This window comes from Ornithorhynchus anatinus, chromosome 6 (assembly GCF_004115215.2).
Source record: "Ornithorhynchus anatinus isolate Pmale09 chromosome 6, mOrnAna1.pri.v4, whole genome shotgun sequence".
NCBI lineage: Eukaryota > Metazoa > Chordata > Mammalia > Monotremata > Ornithorhynchidae > Ornithorhynchus > Ornithorhynchus anatinus.
Window position 1 is genome coordinate 24,020,434 of NC_041733.1, and position 23,662 is coordinate 24,044,095.

General features: G+C 40.4%; 1 protein-coding gene across 1 annotated transcript in view; it reads right to left on the reverse strand.

Annotated features, from left to right (window-relative positions):
• Positions 1-23,662, reverse strand: part of GPC4 (glypican 4) — a 101,388-nt gene that overhangs the window by 34,655 nt on the left and 43,071 nt on the right. The window contains exon 2 of the mRNA XM_001514654.5: positions 1,981-2,139. Within this exon, the coding sequence (XP_001514704.1) occupies positions 1,981-2,139 (159 nt within the window). The remainder of the gene's footprint in view (positions 1-1,980; positions 2,140-23,662) is intronic.

Consider the following 23,662-nt stretch of genomic DNA (forward strand, 5'->3'; position numbering starts at 1 on the left):
TAATGGTGATAGGATTCTGGAAAGACATAGCTGTACTATCAACTTTCTACTCTAAACTGAATAAGTAAATAAGAATCTCTGGAAGGTTTTTGTTCAGTAAAAGCACAAACAAGAGAACTAAATCCAAAATATTTTGTGTATTTATTTTGTAATATTTTGTGTACATCACATAATATACTGTGATGTAACGAAAAATATGTTGTTGTTTTTTAATTGGCAAGGGGAACACATGAGCTGGATTTTTAAGAATTTGGGGAAGGATACCACCATACATTTAAAGGGCTTTCTGGGAAAGGGATAGAGGGAACCATCAAAAGAATGGGTATGCATTTCAGCTTCAAATGATACAAAATTTAGAGCAGCTTAAATTAACCTTCAAATAAATGAATCAGTAGATAAAAGAAGCTGGAACTGTCTGAGGATACTATAGAAGAGGCAAACCCTGTCAGTGGGTTTAACCACTCCAGTGAGTCATTTTCACAGGTCTGCATTTTTTCCATTTAACTGGACTCCAGATACCAAAGAGTGGCTTTAAATGATGGAAGTGAAAAGAACACTTCAACATGAAAAAATAAGTGAATGCACATGCATAGAACTACCTACATCAGATACACACAAGGTGGTCTGTATTACCTCATATTTCCAAATGCACGTGTGTGTGTGTGTGTACTTTGAATGTACATGCACATAACTACCTACATGATATATATATATATCTCTCTCTTTATGTTTGAATATATATAGTATATATAAGCATATATAGTCTTAAATAGTCTATGTGTGTATATGTGTGTACACATAGATCTGATATAGGTAGTTGTGTGCATATATCACAGAGATACACACACATATATATGTGCAGTTGGAAAGATGAGGTAATTCAGACCACCTTTCTAACATTATCTGACCACTTTACTCCCAACTAACTTCACATTTCTGAAAAGATGAATTTGAACCTACTCTTGATTTAAACTCTTTCTAGATGGGGAAAGTAAACAGGCTGAAGTCAGGGGTCTGTCCAAGCCAACTACTGCAGTTACAAGCTGGTGACAAGTAGCACGATCAGTGTAACTTGTTTCTTAAGAAATGGAATTGGGAGGAAACTATTTCTCCTCCCTCCCGCAAAATAAATAAATAAAACACTGAAAAAGAAAACAAATCCCCCTTCAAATTAAGAAAAAAACCCAGCTCATTTGGTGAGCTTTTCGGAATGAGCATACCAGCTTGACTATCAAAATCTTCCTGAAATTAGCATACTTGAGTGGAATCAGTCTTACATGATAGCACAGAATCAAAAGTCCAAGTCCTCAAAAAAATTAAGTGAGATCTAAAAAAAAAAATTAAACTACTAAAGCAATCCAAAATTGCAGCCCTCTACTTGCAAGCTCCTAGACCTAATGAGTGGTAGGTAAATAATTATGTTGTAAGCATCTGGAAGGAGAAAACAATAGGCCTCATATAATTGGCATAGTGAATAACCTGCCCCCATAACTACATTACAAAAATTAGTACTAGCTAATAGAAACAATGACAACAAAAAATGAAGTAGGTTCTAAAAGAAATCAGACTGCGGGCAAGTTATTTAAAAAAAAAATGACCATTATTATCTAGGCTACTGATTCTCACTTGTATCAAATACACTTTTCTACTACACCAAGGACAAGTGAAAACAATGTTGCCCAATATACATTTTTAGAAACCCAAAAATTCTACTGATGTATGGTCTATACTTTATATTTTACCAAATTTGATCTACAGAACTACCTCCAATTTAAAGTTAATGGCTGAATTTGCTTTCTAAAATGAAAAGGATAAGTATGGACTTTTTTGTTAAAACAAATATTTTAAGCATCAATATTTCTTCATTTCTGTGGACTGAAGATTTAACAATGTTCATCCCCTCATTCACAAAGCAAATGGAGTACTGAAACACCACAATATATTAAACATCAAGCAATGATTTTAAGTTTCAGTACATACCATCAAACTTCTTATATCGAGAGCCAAATGTTGTTTGCAAGAGATTGCAGTGCTCTCCGACAGAACCTCTGAAGTCGTCTTTACTTTGCTGGCTGTACTTTTCCTCCATTTCTTGAGAACAACACGTGTAACCTTGGGGACATACTTTCAAATGATCACCTGAAAGATTAAATAATAAAAAATAGTGTTACACAACAAAGTCCAAAGGAGTTGCTTATGGCAGAGAGCAAAAACTCTATTTGGTTCCATTTAGCTAACTTTTATGGTTTTGTATAAAGTCCACTGAAGGGCTAAATTCAGTATTATTTGGGTGATGAGACCCACACATACATCATCATCCTGGCTAGAGTAAGATACAATTTATTTCTGGTGATTTCCTTCTCCCTGCAGTTTCACAGAAGCCATCTTCCCACTGCCACTCCTGTTGTTGGGTCGTTTGTGCACATTCTCCAAATTATCATAATTTATACCTTATCCACTCATACCTTACTACAGAGCTTCAACCAAGGCTTTCTTTCAAAAATTATCCCCAAGCCAGAGACATAAAGCTTTATATCTAAATCAGTGTGAACCCTAATGGCTTTGACTGTACGAAGGCCCAGAGAAGTACAAGATTCTTTGCCAACCTAGAATAAAAAATTAATCCTCGAACTACTAATTTTTTTGCTAGTTTCCAATTTTTCCACCAAATCATACCACAGGAAAGAGCCCCATCTTAGCTTTTATTGTAATGAGTGAGTTTATCTCAGTGAATACGACATGAGATTAGATGCACCAAATTCTCAGTGGAGGGACATTTCATATAGCATTCTGTCCTTCGGATTTAGCAAAGGCAGGCAGGTTTTTGTGTGTGCTTTTACCTGTGTGTGGGTGTAGTGGGGGAAAGAGAAGTGCAGAAAAAATAATTGGAAAGTTTGGGAGCAAGCTCAATGAGCAGAGCAAAAGACTAGTGAAGAACTGAACAATACCTAAATTCTATCAACAGATGGGAGGACCTTTCATGGAGATAGAGAAGTACGCAAGGGCAGGTTCTGGAAGAAAAATAGATGGAACACCATCTTAGTTACACAGTTTTTGAACCCATACCAAGGCATGATGTTTGAAATGTCTGTGGAAAGTGTAAAACGGACAAGTGGAAGAATGGATTGATAGATTTCAGAATCGCTCGAAAGATTCTCTCCTTCTACCACACTGCCAAGCGAAACTACCGGGAGTCCCTACTACCTTCCCATGATGACCTCCAAGGCACAGCATGCCCTGTGCAGGTAGGGACATGGGATTTCATTTTAAAATGCTAGGAAGATCTGGATGTGAACTAGGTGGCATCCCCATGAGGCCCTTTACCACCAGACTTGTTGGACTCTCCTTTGATGTTGCTGACTATATCATGTTCCCCATTATTTCTGTCACCAAACCCTTCCCTCCTTATCCTTAGACTATGAGTCCCTGGAGCCCTAGGGACCACAACTCTCATCTGTGAATTTTCTCCCAGCACTTAGTTCAAAGCTTTATAAACAGTAGACATTCAATAAATACTAGTACTACAACTGTTTCTAGGTCAAGCATATTAGGCTGGTCCTTTAAAATAAGGTACTTCAGAAGTTACCTATACTTGTGACAGAAAAAGTTGACACTTCATTTAACACTTGATTTTTCATTCTAGATCTGACACATGCCTGCATGTCCTTCGAGCCAGTAGTGAGGGTGGAAAAAGTTTTTCAATCAGACTAAAAAGAGAACGCAATGTTAAACTATATTTTTTAAGTCAAAGCATCTTCAAACAACCTCTTCCTCCAGAGTTTTGTTTGTTTTCTTTGGCATTATTGAACTTGTTGGCCAACAGATATAGCAAATGGCCACTCCACAGCAAATTCTACAGATGTGGAATTATAGGCAACTCTGGATGCTGCTCAGGAAGAATTGTAGCTAAAACTCAATTTTATGGAAACACCTGTGTTATTTAAAAAAAAAATCCTCCCACTAGGCTCAAAATTGTACAGCAGGGACTTGTTATTTGAATCCAGGGAAACAATTAATGATTGAAATATTCTGGAGATTAAGTTTTCTAATATGCAAAACCTAGAAGGCTGTAATAATCCTATCTCTGACTAATGTGTATAGCTTACTTTACAGTCGGGGTGGAGATGTTCAAAAGAGTAAATCAATGTGTGCAAAGCATTGTCCTAAGTACTCGGGAGAGTCTAAAACAGGCTTGGTAGACACATTTCAACAGACATGTACAGTCTGGAGAATAAAATGCAAAATAACATCTTTTCACAAGTGTTTTCTTAAAAATAAGGCTCATTAGTAAAAAAAAGACTTGATTGCACCTACTTACTCTATTTTCCTCTCCCAAACCCTCAGTACAGTGCTCTGCACCCAGAAAGTACACAATACACTGACTAATTTGATAAAAAAAAAAGGTGCCCTAGTCTTGGACTAAAAGCCAGCAGTAATTTACTCCATTTAAGCTAACTCACAGAATTCCCTTTCAGGATTCAGGTGTGCAATGAAGGGTTTTACTTTCTTAAAAATCTCAATAAATTTAATCAATCATTGGTATTTATGGAGCTTTTACTGTGTGCAAAGCACTGCACTAAACACTTAATGCTTTGTGAATACAGGCACACAAACACTTCATATTCAAAGATGACACTGCTGACAGTGAGATTCCACATGTCAGTGTCCAGAGACTATCACCAGATACAGAAATAGGAGCTCACCAGCTAGCTCCTTGCTTATTTGGGGCTATCACCACATCTCTAAGTGGGGCTGCTCAGACAGACAGCACTGCCTATTGTTGGAACCCAAGTTTTTAAGGTGTTTTTAAGGACTGTTATCTCAAGCTTGAGTACCCACATACAAGCAGAACATAGCAGGATCTTCCAGAAGACCCTCGTTCCAATTCAGCAGCAAGAGAGAAGGAGTGCAGAATGATAACTGGAGAGCTCCTGTTCTTTCCCAAGTGACTCTGGGATGCATAGGCTTAGGCTTTCTGGGAAAATGTAAGCAAGTTTCCTACTTCCCCTTCAGGCCCTTAACCCCAGTTCCTTCCTCAAAAAGAAATTTGAACATTGACATAACCAGGCTCTGCCAGCATCTACATTACAGGGATACCCCGTTTCAACACTTCATTTAGCACACTTTCCCAATTACACAAAGTTTACCTTGGCTCAAACAATTCCCTGCCTTCATACTGTTTCCTCAACCTGTGTGGTACTTCAACTGATTTGAACAGAAATTAAATGACTATTTCTACAGCTGTGTACTCTCAACTTGGTATTAAATTTATGAAAGACCTTTAATATATTGCACAAGGTTTTTTTTTGCTGAAAAGGATGCAGAAGTTAACAATGAGAATTGAATTTTTATGTACCCATAAAAACATCTATTTCATTGGTACATAGTCACCTTGCTAGCTGACCACATAGCTATGTTTGCTCTGTGTTTTTCCCACTCAATATATTGATATATTATTTTGCTTGTGTCCCTGCTTTTCATCCAAGGGAAACAGCGTGCTCTGATCTCTGGCTGATGCAACTAGGCAGACCAGCAGTGGTGAAGGTTTCTGGCCAAGGAACCACCAAGGAGTGGTCAAGCCCAATAGTAATGTTGAAAAATAATTTGCTAAAATGGGCAGGAAAGATTGCAGTGGCTACAATGGTAACAGGCTGTGCAAACCCCTAGCTGTACAATCAACTCCTTCATGCAAGCAGCATGACTTAGTGGAAACAGCATGGACCTGGCAGTCAGAAGACTTGGGTTCTAATCCCAGCTCCGTCACCTGTCTGCTTTGTGACCATGGGTAAATCATTTCACTTCTCTATGCCTTAGTTCCCTCTTCTGGAAAAAGGGGTTTTAAGACCATGAGCCCTATGTGGGACAAGGACCGTGTCCAAACTGTTTAGCTTATATCTATCTCAGCGCTTAGAACTGTGCTTGAAAAATAGTAAGCTCTTAATATTATTATTATTATTATTAAAGGCTTAATACAGTTCTCTGCACACAGTAATCAATAATTAATTGATTAATTACTAAAATCAAAAGGACCCAAACAGATCAAAAATTTAGAAACAAGAATGATTCATTTTATCACTAAAATTGAAAAATAGCAATAATAATAGTGATTTTTAAATGTTTACTATTTGCCAGGCATTGTGCTTATCACTGGAGTGGATACAATACAATCAGATCTGAAACAGTCCCTGTTCCACATGAGGCTCAGAGTCTAAGAGGGAGGGAGAACATATTTTATCCCCATTTTGCAGTGACACTAAGGCACTGAGAAATGTTGCCAAATTGTACATTCCAAGCACTTAGTACAGTGCTCTGCACATAGTAAGTGCCCAATAAATACTATTGAATCAAATGACATTCCCAGGATCCCAGAACTGAGTTAAGTGGAGGATTCGGGATTAGAACTTGAGTCCTCTGACTCCATGGCCTGTGGCTTTTTCCCCTTGGCCATGCTGTTTCTCTAAGCTCAGAGATACAAGAATCCTATTAATCTAAAGTTTCCAGAGAAACAGAATACATACTTGGTATTCTTTGACAAGGGGGAACAATAAAAATTTTAACTTTAAAACCTAAAAGGTGATTTTGATCAGTTTTTCCAATTAAAAGTCTAAATTGATATATGTAAATAAGTGTGTTTGGGGGTTTTTTTTGTGCACCCACACCTGACTACACTAACCAATATGCATGTCAGATAAAACCATGAAAGAATTTCTCTTTGGGATTTTGTTTTGAAGTCTGTAATATTTTCTGATGCTATCTGAAATGAAACATTTGTAAAGATCCATTTTTCATTGTGGAAATTACGCATGGCATAACATCACATCTCCTCCAAGAGGCCTTACCTGATTAAGCCCTTTTTTCCCAGTCTTCCTCTCCCTTCTGCATCATTTGACCTTTGGGCATTTGATATTCGCTCTACCCTCAACCCCCAAGCACTTATGAACATATCTTTAAATTATATATTTAAATTACTTATTTCTATTAATATCTGTGTCTCCCTCTAGACTGTAAACTTGTTGTGAGCAGGGAATGTTTCTGCTAACTCTGTTGTACTGTACTCCCCCAAGTGCTTAGTACAGGGCTCTGCACAAACTATGTGCTCAATAAATACCACTGATTGCTTGACTGGCATAGGTCAGGAATTGGAGACAGACACAACAGGAATGATGAAATATTATGGCTCTAATGCAGGCTCTGCCACTTGTTTGCTGTGTGACCTTGGGCAAGTCACTTGACTTCTCTGTGCCTCAGTTCCCTCATCTGTAAAATGGGGATGAAGACTGTGAGCCCCACATGGGACAACCTGTTTACCTTGTATCTACCCCAGTGCTTAGAACAGTGCTCAGCACATAGTAAGTGCTTAACAAATACCATCATCATCATCATCATCATCATCATCATTCTCTGTGCCTCAGTTACCTCATCTGTAAAATGGGGATTAAGAGTATTAGTTCCAGGTGGGACAGGGACTGTGTCTAACCCCATTTGCTTGTATCCACCCCAGTGCTTAGTACAGTGCCTTGCACACAGTAAGCACTTAACAAATACCACAATTATTATTATTATTATTAAAAACGTAAATACACAAAATAGGCTCAAAGTCTCATCGGAGATTCATTCATTCATTCAATAGTAATTACTGACCGCTTACTATGTGCAGAGCACTGTACTAAGCGCTTGGAATGCACAATTCGGCAACAGATAGAGACAATCCCTGCCCATTGACGGGCTTACAGTCTAATCGGGGGAGACAGATAGAAAAAAACAATAGCAATAAATAGAATCAAGGGGATGTACACCTCATTAACAAAATAAATAGGGTAACAAAAATATATACAAATGAGCAAATGAGCACAGTGCTGAGGGGAGGGGGAGGGAAGGGGGAGGAGCAGAGGGAAAGGGGGAAAGGGGGCTTAGTTGAGGGAAGGTGAAGTGGGGGGCAGAGAGGCAGCAGAGGGAGCAGAGGGAAAAGGGGAAGCTCAGTCAGGGAAGGCCTCTTGGAGGAGGTGAGCTCTCAGTAGGGCTTTGAAGAGGGGAAGAGAGTTAGTTTGGTAGAGGAGAGGAGGGCGGGCATTCCAGGACAGTGGGAGGACGTGGGCCCGGGGTCGACAGTGGGATAGGCGAGAACGGGGGACGGTGAGGAGGTGAGCAGCAGAGGAGCGGAGCATGCGGGGTGGGCAGTAGAAAGAGAGAAGGGAGGAGAGGTAGGAGGGGGCAAGGTGATGGAGAGTCTTGAAGCCTAGAGTGAGAAGTTTTTGTTTTGTGTGGAGATTGATAGGCAACCACTGGAGGAGATGGAAGAGTCTAGGAGAATGTAGGATCAACTTTTATCCACGAGCCTGGTGTATGTTGGGAGCAGGGACCCCTGATGGTGGAAAAGAAAGTGGCTGCTTCCATGGCACTTTTCTTGTGGGGGATGGAGGGGTCTGAGAGCATGTGGAAGCAGCTTTCAGCCCCAGCTTAGTGCACGTCACGGGCGAGGACCCTCGGTAGCAGAGGAACAACTTATTTCCACAGCCCAGCAAGTTTGGAGCATGATGGGAGTGGGCACCCTCAGTGGAAGAAGGGAAGGATACAGTTACCACAGTACCTTTCTTGATGGCACAGAAGCTCTCCTCATCGTAACATCACTGCCGGGTAAAATACCCAAGCAGCTGCTCTGGTTTGAACTGAGATGGGCAATTAAAAGCCCAAAAGTTAGAGGAAATACCCTGAGGATGCAGCAAAGTCTAACTTCACTCATTGCAGTGTGATATATGAAATCTGGAAGGGTTGTGTGGCAGCAAGACCATCCTCGGTTAGTATGAATAAGAAAGGAGTGGCTCCTTTCGAGCAAAGGCTTCGAAACGATTGTGAGATTGAATGATACAAATGAAAATATTTTCACGTACTGCAAGTAGCGAACATGAATCAGCCTGTGTGTGGCAGGTAATGTTGGTCAATCAGTCGGGGCAACCAGACCCGATGGGAAAAATTTACTGTCAGTGGCATCAACTTTTAAAATAAAATAACTGCTGGTTTTGGATGGAAGTATTTTCATCCAGTAATTTACACGAGTTTGTTTAAAGGTATAACTGGTTCAGAGAGGTATCTTTTTTTCCAGCACTTCAAAATGAGATGGTGAGAAGCAGTTGGAAATAGACCACGTACAGAACACTGCATGCATACTTTCTCAATCTACCTGTCAAATTCAACCAGTGTGTTGATTTTATTAACATGGGAAACCAAATGCCACATAGATATAGCTGCAAGATGAAATGCAGAAATCGCTGTTTGCTTGAGCTGCTCCACTGGCGGGGCTCCCGGCAGGCTTGGGACACAGCAGCTAAGGAACCCCCTAAGTATCCCCAAGTCCTAGAAAGCGGTTCAGGGGAACCCTAAGACCGCCAAAGGCTCAGTCGAGCATTCTAGGTATGGTATCTCCCCTGGGTGATGTTGATGAGGATGGGTTCTTGTGGTAGGGGACCCCTTCTTGTTGTAGGTCCCTTCAGGCCTGATAGCTGCAGACCTTTTCTGAGATTCTGCTAAGCCTAACAGGACTCCCCTTCATAATGAACACTGAAATCCTTGTAAAGGGCCCCAACAGTTTCATTCCTCTGGGGCCCCCAAGTAGCAGTGGTGGAGATAGAAGTGGAAGTAGTGGTGGTGCTTACTTAGCATCCACTGAGTCTCTATCCTGTCCTAAGCACTTGGGAGAGTATAAGAGAAGCACAAGACATATTCCTGTCTCAGCTTGGATTCCCTATGGCTCCTAAACCCTGGAGAGGTTACCAAAGCTGTCCTGAACCGAACAATTATAATCCTGTTTACTGGCTCCAGCCAGTTATGTCTGGGATTGATTCAGTGAAGGAGGCCAAGAAGGAACTCATTTTATCATCTGACCTAATGACTTCCCACTTCTGGAGATCGGGGGAAGCATACTGACTGCATTGTGGCCTGAGAGTGGGGCCCCCAGAATTAGCGTGTGAATGCAAACTAATTAAGCACATTCCGAAGTTCCTCTTGTCCGAACAGTCGAAAGCAATCACAGTTTGAGAGATAAAAATTTTAAATGAAACACAAAATTTCTATTGACCATTTTTTCTCCTTGATATCAAAAATAATTTATTTCAAATGATTATTTCCTGAGGTCATTTTCTACTTATTCAATTCATACTTAGTCATGCTTTCTGATTTTTATTCCATCAGCCAGGTCCTTATTACTGGTATCAGACTACAAAAACAATTTCTATTCAGTTTTTAGATCTAAATTCAGGAAGTTCCCAAAAGGAGACATGATCTCACAGAGTTAAATAACAACTTGTATATCTTACCTATCTCTTTCAAAGCCAACTAAAAATCCCAGGGGGATTCAACAATGTTCTTTATCGGGGGGGAACAAAGACAGGTTTTTTAAAGATTTTAAACAATGCCAAGGAGTTACTGAGAGGGCTTGGAAGGTGGGGAAGAACACATATAATAGTACCCTTCAAAGAGTGTACTTACTATAAATATGTTTCATGCAAAGAGCTAAACACATCTGGAGCCTGGTGCTCAAACCTAGTCCTTAATAATGAAGTATATAAATCATAGTTATTGGGTTTGTGTGGAGCAGATGTTTAAACCAGAGGTGAGCTCTGTGTTCACTTCACCTTTCAAAAACTTGCCTTTTGGACTCAGACTGCCGATTAGTCTTTTTATTCTACTAATCCTGGAAACTGGTATAGGAAACATGCAAATACTCAAATCAACATATTCTATTTCAAAAACTGTAATAATGTCCTCGAAGCAGATGTTTTAATAGGCAGATTGAGTTGTAAAAATGAACTTAATCTTGAAAGTAATCAATGGCATTTGCGTGCTACGTACAGAGCATTCAACTAAGCACTTGGGAGCGTATAATACAACAGAATTAGCAGAGATGTTCCGTGCCCATAATGAACTTAAAAGTCTGGAGATGGATAGGTAGCAACGATTTTGCACTTACTTTTTATACTATAGAATCATAAATGTCATTTACTAAAAGGTGGAAAAATCCCCTTCTGGTGTTGAATGATTTATTAGACCCTGAGAGTTTAATACATTATGCCAACAAAATGAACAGGTGATAACCACATACCCTTATCTGTCCTAATATTCCTATGACAGGGCAGCTGAATTTACCATACCAATGCAAGGCGAAACTATAGAATTAGATTTTATTAACAAACGCTTCCAGTCTTCTGCACTTGAAGGTCAGATATTAAATATGGAAATGACAGGGCTGTTATCCAAGGAGTTTAGACATGAATTTAAAATCCTCAAGCATTACTACATTAATATATTTTCACGGTGTATATGGGCACTTTTCCCAAATGCTGCCAAATGCTGCTCAAATACAATCCCCAGGCATGTCTCACTTCAAAAAAACCAACTCTCTTCGGCCTCAAAGGCAGCAGAACCAATCAAGTGGCTCGAGAATCCATAATAAACTCTAGATGACTTGAATATATCAAGCTGACTGCAAACAATTGTTTTGAGACGGATTAACATAACCATACGGACATTAACTTCTTAATGTGGTAATGGGTTTCTGACCCTCCAAAAAACTGCTGCTTAAAACTGGTGGGTTCTGCACTATTTCACATCATTCTGATTCATTTTTCACTAATCCTGCATTCCACTTCCCTATGGGAAGGTACACCTTTCATATAGCCAGCATATTTGCCAGCACAACCATTCCTTCCTTCCTTAAGTAAATCCATCAATATTGACTTTCCTTTCCTAAGTCCTTCCCTCCCCCCAAATGGGTAAATAAACAATTAAGTTCAAACACTTCTTTAAAGGTTAGTATGTTTTAGTGTGTTCTTAGTTCTTAGTGTGTTTTTTTGAGGGTGGTTTTTTTTTTAACTTTTTCAACAGCAGCAATAATTTGCTATAAATATCCTGTAACGAAAACTAGAATTGGAGACTTCTGTTTTTTTTCCAAATTTAATAATGTGTTTTCATATTATTTTGTTACTGGAAAGTTCCACTTGTTACTCAAAAGACAAACAGCCAGACAACAACATTTGATAAGCTCTCCAAACTGAACTGTTCCTAAGTTTTGGTTAACATCTCCCTCATTTTATCCCCAAAGACTTGCTTTTCATTTGCATGTTTTTTCTCACCCAAGAGGGATCCCTGGCCTTCTCTATTAACAGCATTACCGCTGCCATATAAACAATTCCGCAAATTGAGAACCTTGGCCACATTTTCAAGTGTCAGCTAATTTTGCTCCCTGTGTTTTTATTTCTTTTCAAGTGGTACTGTAAGAAACCCATTTAGGTTTTTCCCCCAAGAGAGAAAAACATAACAGGGAGTCAGTAGAGATATATGATGTGAGCAGATAGAATCCTCACTCCTGCTGTCCTGTATTAAACAGACATTATTCCATGTTGTTCCATGTGACCAGTGAATAAGGAAGGCCATTCTGAGGTCAGCATTGCTATTCTTTCTACCACTCAGCCCCACCTCCCCCTTGCTCTTCTAAGTTGGTACCTTTAGAAGTGTTTTATGACTTCCTCTAAATCTATAAAAAGACACTGAACCTTAGTGCTGGATCTAATTTGGTTTCACAGTAGACTTACTTTCTAATTATTAAGTGACACTAGATTTCAAATCACTCTAGATAATTTATATTACAGTTACTTTGGAAAAATTGGGCTAAGAAAATCTTCTGATCATTAAGACGGATTTCCTGTCCTATTAACCACGAACTGCTTCTAAAAGCAATATCAGTAATATAGTCATTCTGTAGAAATAATATATAATAGTTATCCTAGATAAAAGTAGAGTTTAAACCTACTTTGGGATTGACAGTAAAAGCTAGAAAAACAATGTTGGGAATATTGCAGTTCTGAGCAGATTTGTTTCTTTTATATATGTGCATGAGTGGGCATGCTTGGACACACACACTCGTGCGCACTCTCTCTCTCTCTGCCACAGTATTGGGACTTACTGAGTGCCCACTGTGTGAAATGCATCGTATTAAGCACTGTTCCTAACAGTTTATTTTCTCCACCCACAAACAGATATTTCTTTGGTTACTATCCAGGTAAATGTTTAACAATTCAAGTTCTAACAGAGCTCACCTAACCTCTGGTAAAATAAAATGAGAGAAAAAAAACACTCAACATTTTAAAAGTAGATTTCAAACTGCAGAGTACTGCTTTATTAAACAGTGATATCAAATGAACACAGTGGGAAAATACCATTTCTATTCCCTGCTTTTAATTACACCCCTTAGCCTACGCATCACAATTAATTCTTACTTCCAATTATATTGTGTTCAGTCATGTTTTCAAATAGTCAATAAGCACTGAGGAAACCAGGATCATTTACTGTGGGATAATGAGACTTGTAGAATAGCAGTTCGAAGATGACACTGAAACAGACTTGATGACAGCCGCACATGGCAAAGCCTTAACACAGAAGTGGAGGAAGCATTTTTTCTAGGGCTCTAGCCCTACTTTGCAGACTAGGCAATACATTTAACATCCAGTGAGATGGCTTTTCTGTAAGAGCGTCATTGTCCAAAAATACTCATGTAAACATTCATCATTCAGTTTTCACTTCTGCCAAGAAAAACACCCAACCGCATCATCTTGTATTGCAGAATGGCGTGGCTACTTGTCTGGTTTTATACCACAATACACACTCTGTGGGGGAGACAGACATAAAAAATTACAAATAGTGGGGTAGGAATGCCCGCATAATTGATTCTGACAGTGTTGTAAATATTTTTATGCTTGCCTTCCCTAATGGAGTATAGGTTCCTTTGTGGTCACTGAATTTGTCGCTTTGTTATTTTGTATTTCCCAAGTGTCTAATACGGTGCACCACACCAGGTGGGTGCTCACTCAATGCTACTACCAATAAATAGGTCATAGTGCAAATATTTCAGAATGAAATCTCTCTCTCTCTCTCTCACACACACACACACACACACACACACACACACACACACACACACCATAGAGAATAGAGAAGCAGCGCGACTCAGTGGAAAGAGCACGGGCTTTGGAGTCAGAGGTCATGGGTTCAAATCCCAGCTCGGCCACTTGTCAGCTGTGTGACTTTGGGCAAGTCACTTCACTTCTCGGTGCCTCAGTTACCTCATCTGTAAAATGGGGATTAAGACTGTGAGCCCCACGTGGGACAACCTGATTCCCCTGTGTCTACCCCAGCGCTTAGAACAGTGCTCGGCACATAGTAAGCACTTAACAAATACCAACATTATTATTATTATTACCCCATCCTGCCCCCCCAAGTGCAGAACTTCAGCCCTCACCCCACAAGTGCCAGACCTCGGGGCTGAGTCACTCCCAGAGATCAGCCTGTCTCCCTGCAATCTGGTCCTGTCAGGAGTGGACTTTACCTAGGACTAAGTTGAGAGGTGAGATTAGGATAAGTAAGTAAATTTTCTATAGTTTCAAGTAGGACAAATTGCAATTTCAAAACTACATATCCCTGAAAACTTCCACAATAACTGGGTTAGCTGGAAGTTCCTTTCAACTGCCAGAGACTGTGGACACAGGGACGGAATAAAGCCCTGGCCCTGTACCATTCTCTCCATCTCCTTAGTTGGCAACAGAGCCCTGCTCTCTGAGGTTGGGGATGGGGAGAAAGGCAGCAGCAGTGAGCAGATACCTTCTTCCCTCTCGTTCCTACCAGAAGAGAAAGTCTCTTACACATCATCCTCCAAAGTCCTGCACCCACAGTGGCTAGGGGGCTTTGACATCTTCTTTCCCAACACCTCCTTAGCATGTGTTAAAAGAAGATTTGGGTCAAGTGTACAATTAATCAATCAACCACTGGTATTTACTGAGCATCTACCACATGCAGAGTACTGGACCAAGTGCTTGGGAGAGACATACCAAAAGCAAAAGTCCCTGCCCTCACATAGTTTATAATCTAATAGGACTAGTTGACTCAGACAAAGGACTATCTCTTCAAAAGCCAAATTCTGGTCCTCCAAAGAGATGGTCATCCAGATCTTCTCCATAAGATAATTATAATGCCTCACTGTGGGATTTAGCTCAGAGCTGGTTTTCACAAGCAAGAAAAATGGGAGGAGAGAGCTCACATAATCACAATTACCACCACTGGAATAACTGAGTGCTGTTTGGTTTCTTGGTTAGGACATTTTGGCTCAGATTCAGCATATCTGACATTTACACTCTTCATGGCACAACCCTAGGCTCTTCCACAACCACACCACCAACCTTCTTCAGAACCAGGCCTCATGGTGCAAGTCCACCTCCCTCTTCCTGTTCGATCTTTCTTGAGCCTGATATGCAACGTGGGCACAATGCTGTGGCATGGACTAAGGGAGGTGCAAATATAGGACAAGAGGTATTTGTGTGTTCCCTTCCCGTGACAACCATGGAAAAAATAATTAAATTATGCTGTCATGCGCTCTGCCCCAGCGGTTTGATTTTATGGCACTGGAGAGGTGAAATAACCTTCAGCTTCATGGACATTAATAAGCAATTTGTGTATTTGTGATTACTAAATATACCTTTTGACTTTTGGGTGACAGCATGGCAACCCTGGCCCTGCACTTCAAGGAACAGAAGGTCATAAGTGAAATAGACAGTCACCCAGTGCCCTTTCTCTTAGCAGTCATCTATTTCAGGAGGTTCCTTGCCAAAAAGGACTTGGTGTTATTTCTGGTCCAGAGGCTCAGGCCCACTTAAGAACCACCTGGAGTCAGGACAGAGCTTGGCCATACCCACTGAGCACATGCTCCCTGGCTAAGAAGGCCGGATGTGGAGTGAAAAACACTTTGCCTTATTCCAGGCCCTTGAATATCAGACTTCTGCATGTGTTCCACTTGAACTAAGCTCGGATAAAGGAGGGGGAGGGAGAAAGGGCAGGGCATCAATTCAATCTTTAACCCAAATAATGATGCCCTGAAATTATTTGCTCATTCTGAAAGATGACACTAAGATAAATCATACACTCAGCTGAACAAGCAGTCATCTGAGTAAACCACATTTTCAGTCACTCATGGGCATGCCTAGCTTAAAACATACTTTTCTTGGAGCAAGAAGCCTCTTTCTCTAGGCTTTCCAAAGAGCAGAGTAAGTGGATGGCCTACTGTATTACTACTGCTGTAATTAACTGTAATTATGATGATAATTCTTTGATGTGACATCAAAAAATTAATTTGGCCTTCTTGCAGAAGGCAGTATCGTATGGGAAAATTCAAGGTCCCACTTTTATTCCAACGCTCCTGCCAGAAATAAACCATTTTAATACACTTATCTTCCACTCCCCACCCTTAGGGGTTTTATCCCAATGAGAAATATAATGGCAACAAACTCTGGGTATATTTTAATTATACTTTAAGTATTATCATACCTGCGTTTTCCTTTTGTACCTGGTTTTCTTTTTAAACTTGTGGATATATTTTTGTCTAAACCAGAGCAATTCTTAAAAAACAAACAAAAAACCCAACAAACTCAACAAATTTCAGAACATCTAACATTACCTTCAGACTCTTTTTCAATGATAATGCTTTGTGGTGCTGATCACTATGAATTACCAAACATTTTAATTTACTTAACTGAATACCAATAGCTAGACTATTGTTTAAAAGACCCAGACAAAAGCACATTATATTTCTCTTATCTGGCATACAACTACATATGCTTCCTTTTAGCAGAATTACAAATTTGAAAGAACTCTGTGATCTTATAGTTAAGCTTTAAGGCTGGTTTTCAACATGGCATATTGCACTAACAACATTCTACTAACAACATTCTAGTACTACTGTTCAAGATTTAAAATTTTGCAATATGTCCCCCTTAACTTTACCCCTCACTTGGTTACACACTTCCTCACATGCACGAACTTCCAACCCCTCCCCAGTTCTATACACAACCCAACCCACACTACTCAGCTATTCACACTCGGCCACTTGTCTTCTAAGTGACCTTGGGCAAGTCACTTCACTTCTTTGGGCCTCAGTTATCTCATCTGACAAATGGGGATTAAGACTGTGAGCCCCATGTGGGACAGGGACTATGTCCAACCTGATTACTTTGTATCTATTCCAGCGCTTAGAACAGTGTTTGGCACATAGTAAGTGCTTCACAAATACCACAATTATTATTAATTCAGATACATACTCAATTATACACATCCTCAATCCTCACTCAGCTAGAAATAGTCTCAGGCCCTTATTACTTGGCTATACACCCATCTCTACCCACCACTCAGTTGGCTAAACATACCTATCCACACTTAGATACACGCAAACATTAACCCATACTTTCTGGAGCCAATATTCAAGGGGGCAACAGATACACCTGAACAAGAGAGAACCTATAGCTCTCATATTATGGGACTATACCACCACAGAGTCGATGGGAGAGGAGGAAGCAATCAAGATGGGACAATCAAGCCTCCCTTCCCTGGGAGCAGACCCTGGAGGGGAGAGGATGCTAACAACTATTGTGTTGACAGAAGGTTTGGCCCAGTAGGGTAGGAGGATAGAGGAGGAGGTAGAGAGAAAATTCTGATTACTGAATCCCAGATTCTTCACCACTCTCCTTGCTCACTACAGCCCAGCTCTTCTTCCCAAAATGCACCAATGAGCACACTGATCCCCTAGCACAAACTCTCTACCTTCTCAACTCCGTACTTTCATTCATTCAATCTTATTTGAGAGCTTACTGTGTGCAGAGCACTGTATTAGCGATAGGAAGAAGGCAATACAACAATAAACACATTCCCTACCCACAATGAACTTACAGCAAGAAAGGGGGAGACAGACATCAATACAAATAAATAAATTACAGCTATATACATGTATATGTACATGTATATACATATACATGCTGGGGGCTAGGAGGGGGGGAGAACCAAAAGAGCAAGTCAGGGCAATGCCGAAGGAAGTGGAAGAAGAAAAGAAAGAGGGGTTTAGTCTGGGAAGACCTCTTGAAGGACATGTGCCTTCAATAAGGCCTTGTAGGGGGGAGAATGGGAGTGTAATTGTCTGTCAGTTTTTAGGAGGGAGGATGTTCCAGGCAAGAGGAAGGACATAGGCTAGGGAATGCCATACAACACCCCTCCTTACCTTCAAAACGCTCCTTAAAAAAAACAAAAAAATCTCAAGGAGCCATTCCCTCACTACCCTCCACCTTCCTAATCAGGTCACTACACTGGACACCTTCAGTGCTTGTATATATCAATTCAGTCAATCAATCAGTGCCATTACTGAGCAAGCAGTATACAAAGTCATTGGGAGAATTCAGCAGAAGCAAAAGGATTTATTCATCCATTTGTTGCTAACGGGAACCCAAGGAAATGGCAATCCTAAATTATTTTCTATAGAAAGACTCTAGAAGACAGATGCCTGGGTTACTTGTTTGTACGAAGAAGTATTTCAAAATATAAACCGGTATTAGCTGGTAATTAATTCTGGTTATGTTATTTTCATTATTATCACTACAGCACTAAATGAAAATAAAGACAGCTTGTAACCCAAAAGGGACTCACAATTTTAATGGAGAACAAATAGAATGTAATTCCTTTAGCCCCTATGAAGCAACTCTATATCCAAATGTTAAAAAAACAAAAAACAAAGCCCTCCTATTACCTCTGTGTGTTTTCATGACTGGTATATGGAAAAGTGTTATATTGTGATTGTTATATTTCCTTTTCAAGTAACTTTCTATTCGCCAATGCTATTTTTGAAAAATGACTCACGTTCTTTTGAAGCTAGAACAGTATGTTCTATAGTCTATAATAATTTTGGAATATTGACTTAAGGATTATTATATCATATATAAATCCAAAATGAGACAAAGGGAGTTTGTTGCTGATAACTTCAAAAGAAGCCAGGAGAAACAAAGACCTGTATATGCAAGTAACATGATGAGCTAATTCAATGCCTCTGTTGAACACTTACTATCATTATAATTGGACAACACAGTTGACAGGGCAATGATTGATCAAAACATCTACTCATCTGACTTCCTGATTCATTCATTCAATCATATTTATTGAGTGCTTACTGTGTGCAGAGCACTCTACAAAGCACTTAATTAGTTATGAAGTTTCTGCTCTGGCTTATGAAGGAACCAGAACACAGTTCTAGGCATGAGATGCAGGAGTGGGGACTTTACCCATAACCTCCTCCTTGACAAATCTAACAAACCCTACTCTATCCTATTCTTTCTCGATCTTTCATGAGCTTTGAACCCCATAAACCTGGAAATACCATTTAGCCTTGGTTTTATTGACACTATTCCCTCCTGGTCCTCCTACCTCTTTGGTTGTTCCTTCTTGGCTTCTTTCACCAGTTCTTGATTAATTGATTTTTCCTTTTTTTAAAAAAATGGCATTTAAGTGCTTACTTTGTGACAGGCTCTGTACTTAGCACTAGGGTAGATATAAGCTACTCAGACTGGACCCAATTCATGCCCCTCATGGAGCTGAGTCTTAATCCCAATTTACAGATTACATAACTGAGGCACAAAGAAGTTAAGTGACTTGACCGAGGTCACCCAGCAAACAAGTGACGGAGCTGGGATTAGAACTCAGGTTCTAATCCCTGACCTGTGCTCCTTCCACTAAAACACACTGATCTTGCTCTAATTCCCCACCTCTAGCTGTGGGTAGCCCTGAGGGATGTGCATCCATTTCCAAGATTTCAATCTCTCACCCTCTCTGCAATCTTGCAACTCCTCCTGCCCCCAGGACATCTCTACCTATGCTCCACTAGACCTTCTCAAGCTTAATTCATCCCAAACTAAACTCTCCTCCTTCCCTCCCAAATACTCTCCTCCACAAAACTTTCCCATCACATGTGACACCACCATCAACCTTCCTGTCTCTGAAGCCCACAACCTCAGAATTATCCAAGACTCTTCCCTTTCTTTCCAATTCTATACTCCATCTGTAGCCAGTTTGGTAGCTATTACTACCATAACATTTCTAGGATCCTCCCAACTCACTTTTCTGTCCACCCAAACACACAAACCATGTTGGTTCAGGCACTTGTCACATTTCAACTTCAGCTTCCTTTCTGGTCTCCTCACCTCCAGTGCTCACTTCACTCTGCTGTTCAGAATTCATCTTTTCTAAAGTACTGTTCAGCACAAGTCTCTCTCTCTCACATCCAGCAGAAACACCTGAACAACTGATGTGAGGCACTCAATCAGCTCTCTCCTTCTTCTCACCTCACTTCTCCCAACACACCTGAGTTCACAATCTTTGCTCCTCTTTAGCTATCTGTGCCTCAGTCTTTCCTCTCCCTCCACTGACCTCTTGCTCACACCTCAAGGGGAAACATACCACAACTATCCCCACCTTCAAAGACCTTCTGAAATTATTCCTCCTCCAAGAGACCATCCCCTTTTAACCTCCCTAGATTATTACCCCCAACTGCCACTTAAGAACCACCTAACCACTTGTGTACTTACAACCTCCCATAGCACTTTTGTACATATCTTAATACCCTATTATTTTAGCACTTACTCATGTGCTCATCCCCCTTACCTTCTTCATCCCCACTAGATTGTATGTTAACTCCTTGAGGGTAGGGATTGTATCCACTCAATCAGCCCTCTCCCTTCTACCTATCCTCACTCCTCTCCAAGTACAACCCAACTTGCACAACTTGCTCTAACATCAATTTATTCACTATGCTTTAATCTCATCTCTCTCACTGTGGACCACTTGCTCATGCCCTCTCTCCTGCCTGGAACTCCCTCCTCCTTCAAAGCCAACAAACAACCACTCTTCCCATCTTCAAAGTCCTATTAAAATACCATCTCCTCTAAAAGGTCTTTCTTGACTAACCTCTCATTTCCCCATCCAATTTTCCCCACCTTCTGTGTCTCCAGAGCAACTGGGTCCATATCCCCTGAACACTTTGACACTCATCCCGCTGATCACTGTAGCTATGCACATATCCTTATGCTCTGCTGGCCCCCTCTCTGAGGTTTACTTTGATGTCTGGTGCCTAACTAGATTGTAAGCTCTTTGAGGGTAGGGATCATGTCTATTCACTCTACTGTACTCTCCCACTTAGTACTTCGCACACAATAAGTGATCAATAAATATCATTTATGGATCACTAACTCTATTGTCTTCTCCTAAGCAACTAGAACCATGCTGTGCACAAGGTGGGTGCTCAATAGAAGGAGCTGATTAATTGCTTTATGCAAACAGGCTCCAGTTGTCAGAAGAATATTCTCTACATTTCTAATACCTTTCTAGCCAAAACACAGTGAAAATGCAAGCACATCTGAAACGAGTTGCAACTGATTCAGCAGATTGGAGGGGTTAAGTTTGTGGAGGGTTCCTTTTCTGATAAAGTTCACAACTTTATTATTATTATTTTCTTTAAGTACTTTGGTCTTCATGAAAGGAATGCTTTCCAAATGTCCAAAAGAAGAAAAATAGATTAGATGCTAAAGTGAAGCCAAGTTCTTAAGCCATGTAATGTTAAGAAAACAAGCAGCAAACTTTGAGACACCAGAACAAGTTAACATTATCACCTTCTGCCCAGAAATTATTATGACAAGAAAATAAGAATATTATCTAAAGCCAGGAAAGAAATGATATACAGTCATTTTTCTCTAAGTCCTCTTCAGGAATTCTTTGAAGCAACACCACCCCTAAATAGTCCAGCAATTAAGGCAGGATTCTGAATAAGGGATCAGAACCAAAACAAGACCAAAAATGTCAGTGAGAACAGAGACCCAAATAAATCCAAAAAACGGAGGAGGGGAAGAAGAAAACAATATGTCCCTGTTTTTCAGCCTACAGATAGGCTGAACTTAATTGTGGTGCCGGGCAAATGCTGTAAAATAACAGACTTGACAAGTAGACATTAAGTAATGATCAAAATCTTCAATTTCCGGCTACCTCGAGATCCTCTGGGTTCCTAAGGATGGGTTGAGTATGCAGACATTTTTGGAACTGAGTGTTTAAGAATCTTATGTGCCTCAATTCCATTGAAAAGCAAGCTACACTGAAAAAACTCAGCAAGGGATTTTCCCTACCATGCCATTTCTGGGGGAACTGTTAGACACTGTTAAGGAGGAGGACTGAACTGCCAACATTATTGCTGCCACATTCTGAGCTGAGCAGGAACCATTCCTTCACTCAGAAGCAGCTGTATTGATGGAAACTACTCGGCTTCCTAAGTCCCACATGGTTCTGCTGCACCCTGGACATGCTGCTCTGGATATATCCTGGAGCTCCTGCTGCCCTGGTAGATGGACAAGAAAACTGAGAGAAGCAGAGGGATGGAGGGAGACCCCAAGATGGGTGTGTAGGGGTGTGGGAAGGAGAAGAACAGTGCACTTCAAAAACACTATCCAAGGGACTGTCCCAACCATCTCTTGGTCACTGGAGAGCAGAGTTGTACAATAACACTTCAGAAAGACAGAAAAAAGAAGCATGTATTAAGGGACTGTCCATGCTTTAGACAAAGACGTGGTTGACAAAAATTATTTGTCACAAGACGTTGATGTTTCAGTGTGTTTTTATACCACCAAAAACAATGACATTTAAATGGAACTGATACCAAAAACAAACACAAACTCCAAAACTCAAGATGTTTTCAATCCCTCATAAAAAGACACAAATTTTGTCACTACTTCTTATCTTGGACGTAAAATTAAAAATATGAACACACATGTACCCACCAATACACACCTGGCTAATTGCAAAACGGTCATGAAGTAGTATAAATAGCCCAGTGAGTTTTCAGAGCAGAGGCTCTGACAGAAACACTACTTCATTATTATAGAGTAAATTTAAGTACACCTACTACATACTCTGTCAAGAAAGCACCTCACAGTTGGACTAGATCTAGGAATATGTACCCTCCTAAAATGTACATGTTCATTGTATCCAAGAAAACTTGAAATTCCCACTTTGTTTTACATAAGCCCCTTGGATCACCTTAAACTCAGCTGTTTCCTTGAGGCCTTGACATCTCATTACCCTAGCAGAGATGTTCATAATGGTTTTCACAAAACCTATAAGGCCCAATCAAAAAATCAGTGTTATTTATTGAGCGCTTACTATGTGCAGAGCACTGTACTAAGCGCTTGGGAGAGTATAATACTGCAGAAGAGAACTGCTGAATTACCATTATTCTTGTTTTCTCTGTTGCTGTGGAGGTTCCTTTTTTATGTCTCTTCTGGTTCTGGAAGACCAATTCTGCCCACACACCCTTCCATCCTCTCCCACCATTCAACTCACTGTACGCCAATTTCATCTATCTCACCATCAACCTCTTGTCCATGCTTCAATGCCCCTGGCCTGGTACTCCCTCATCATCATCATCATCATCATCATAACAATAGTAAATAATAGTAGCATGTGTTAAGGACTTAATATGTTCCAGGTAGTGTTCTAAGTACTGGGGCAGACACAAGCAAATTAGGTTGTACACAGTTCCTGCCCCACAAGGGGCTCGCAGTCTTCATCACCATTTTTCAGATGAGGTAACTGAGGCACAGAGAAATGAAGTGATTTGCCAAGGTTACACAGCAGATAGGTGACAGAGCTGGGATTAGTACTGACGTCCTTCTGACTCCCAAGACCATGTTCTAGCCACTAGGCCCTGCTGCTTCTCTTCATGAGATAGCCCACCACTCTCTCCGCCCCGCAACCCTGACCCTTCAAAGCCTTA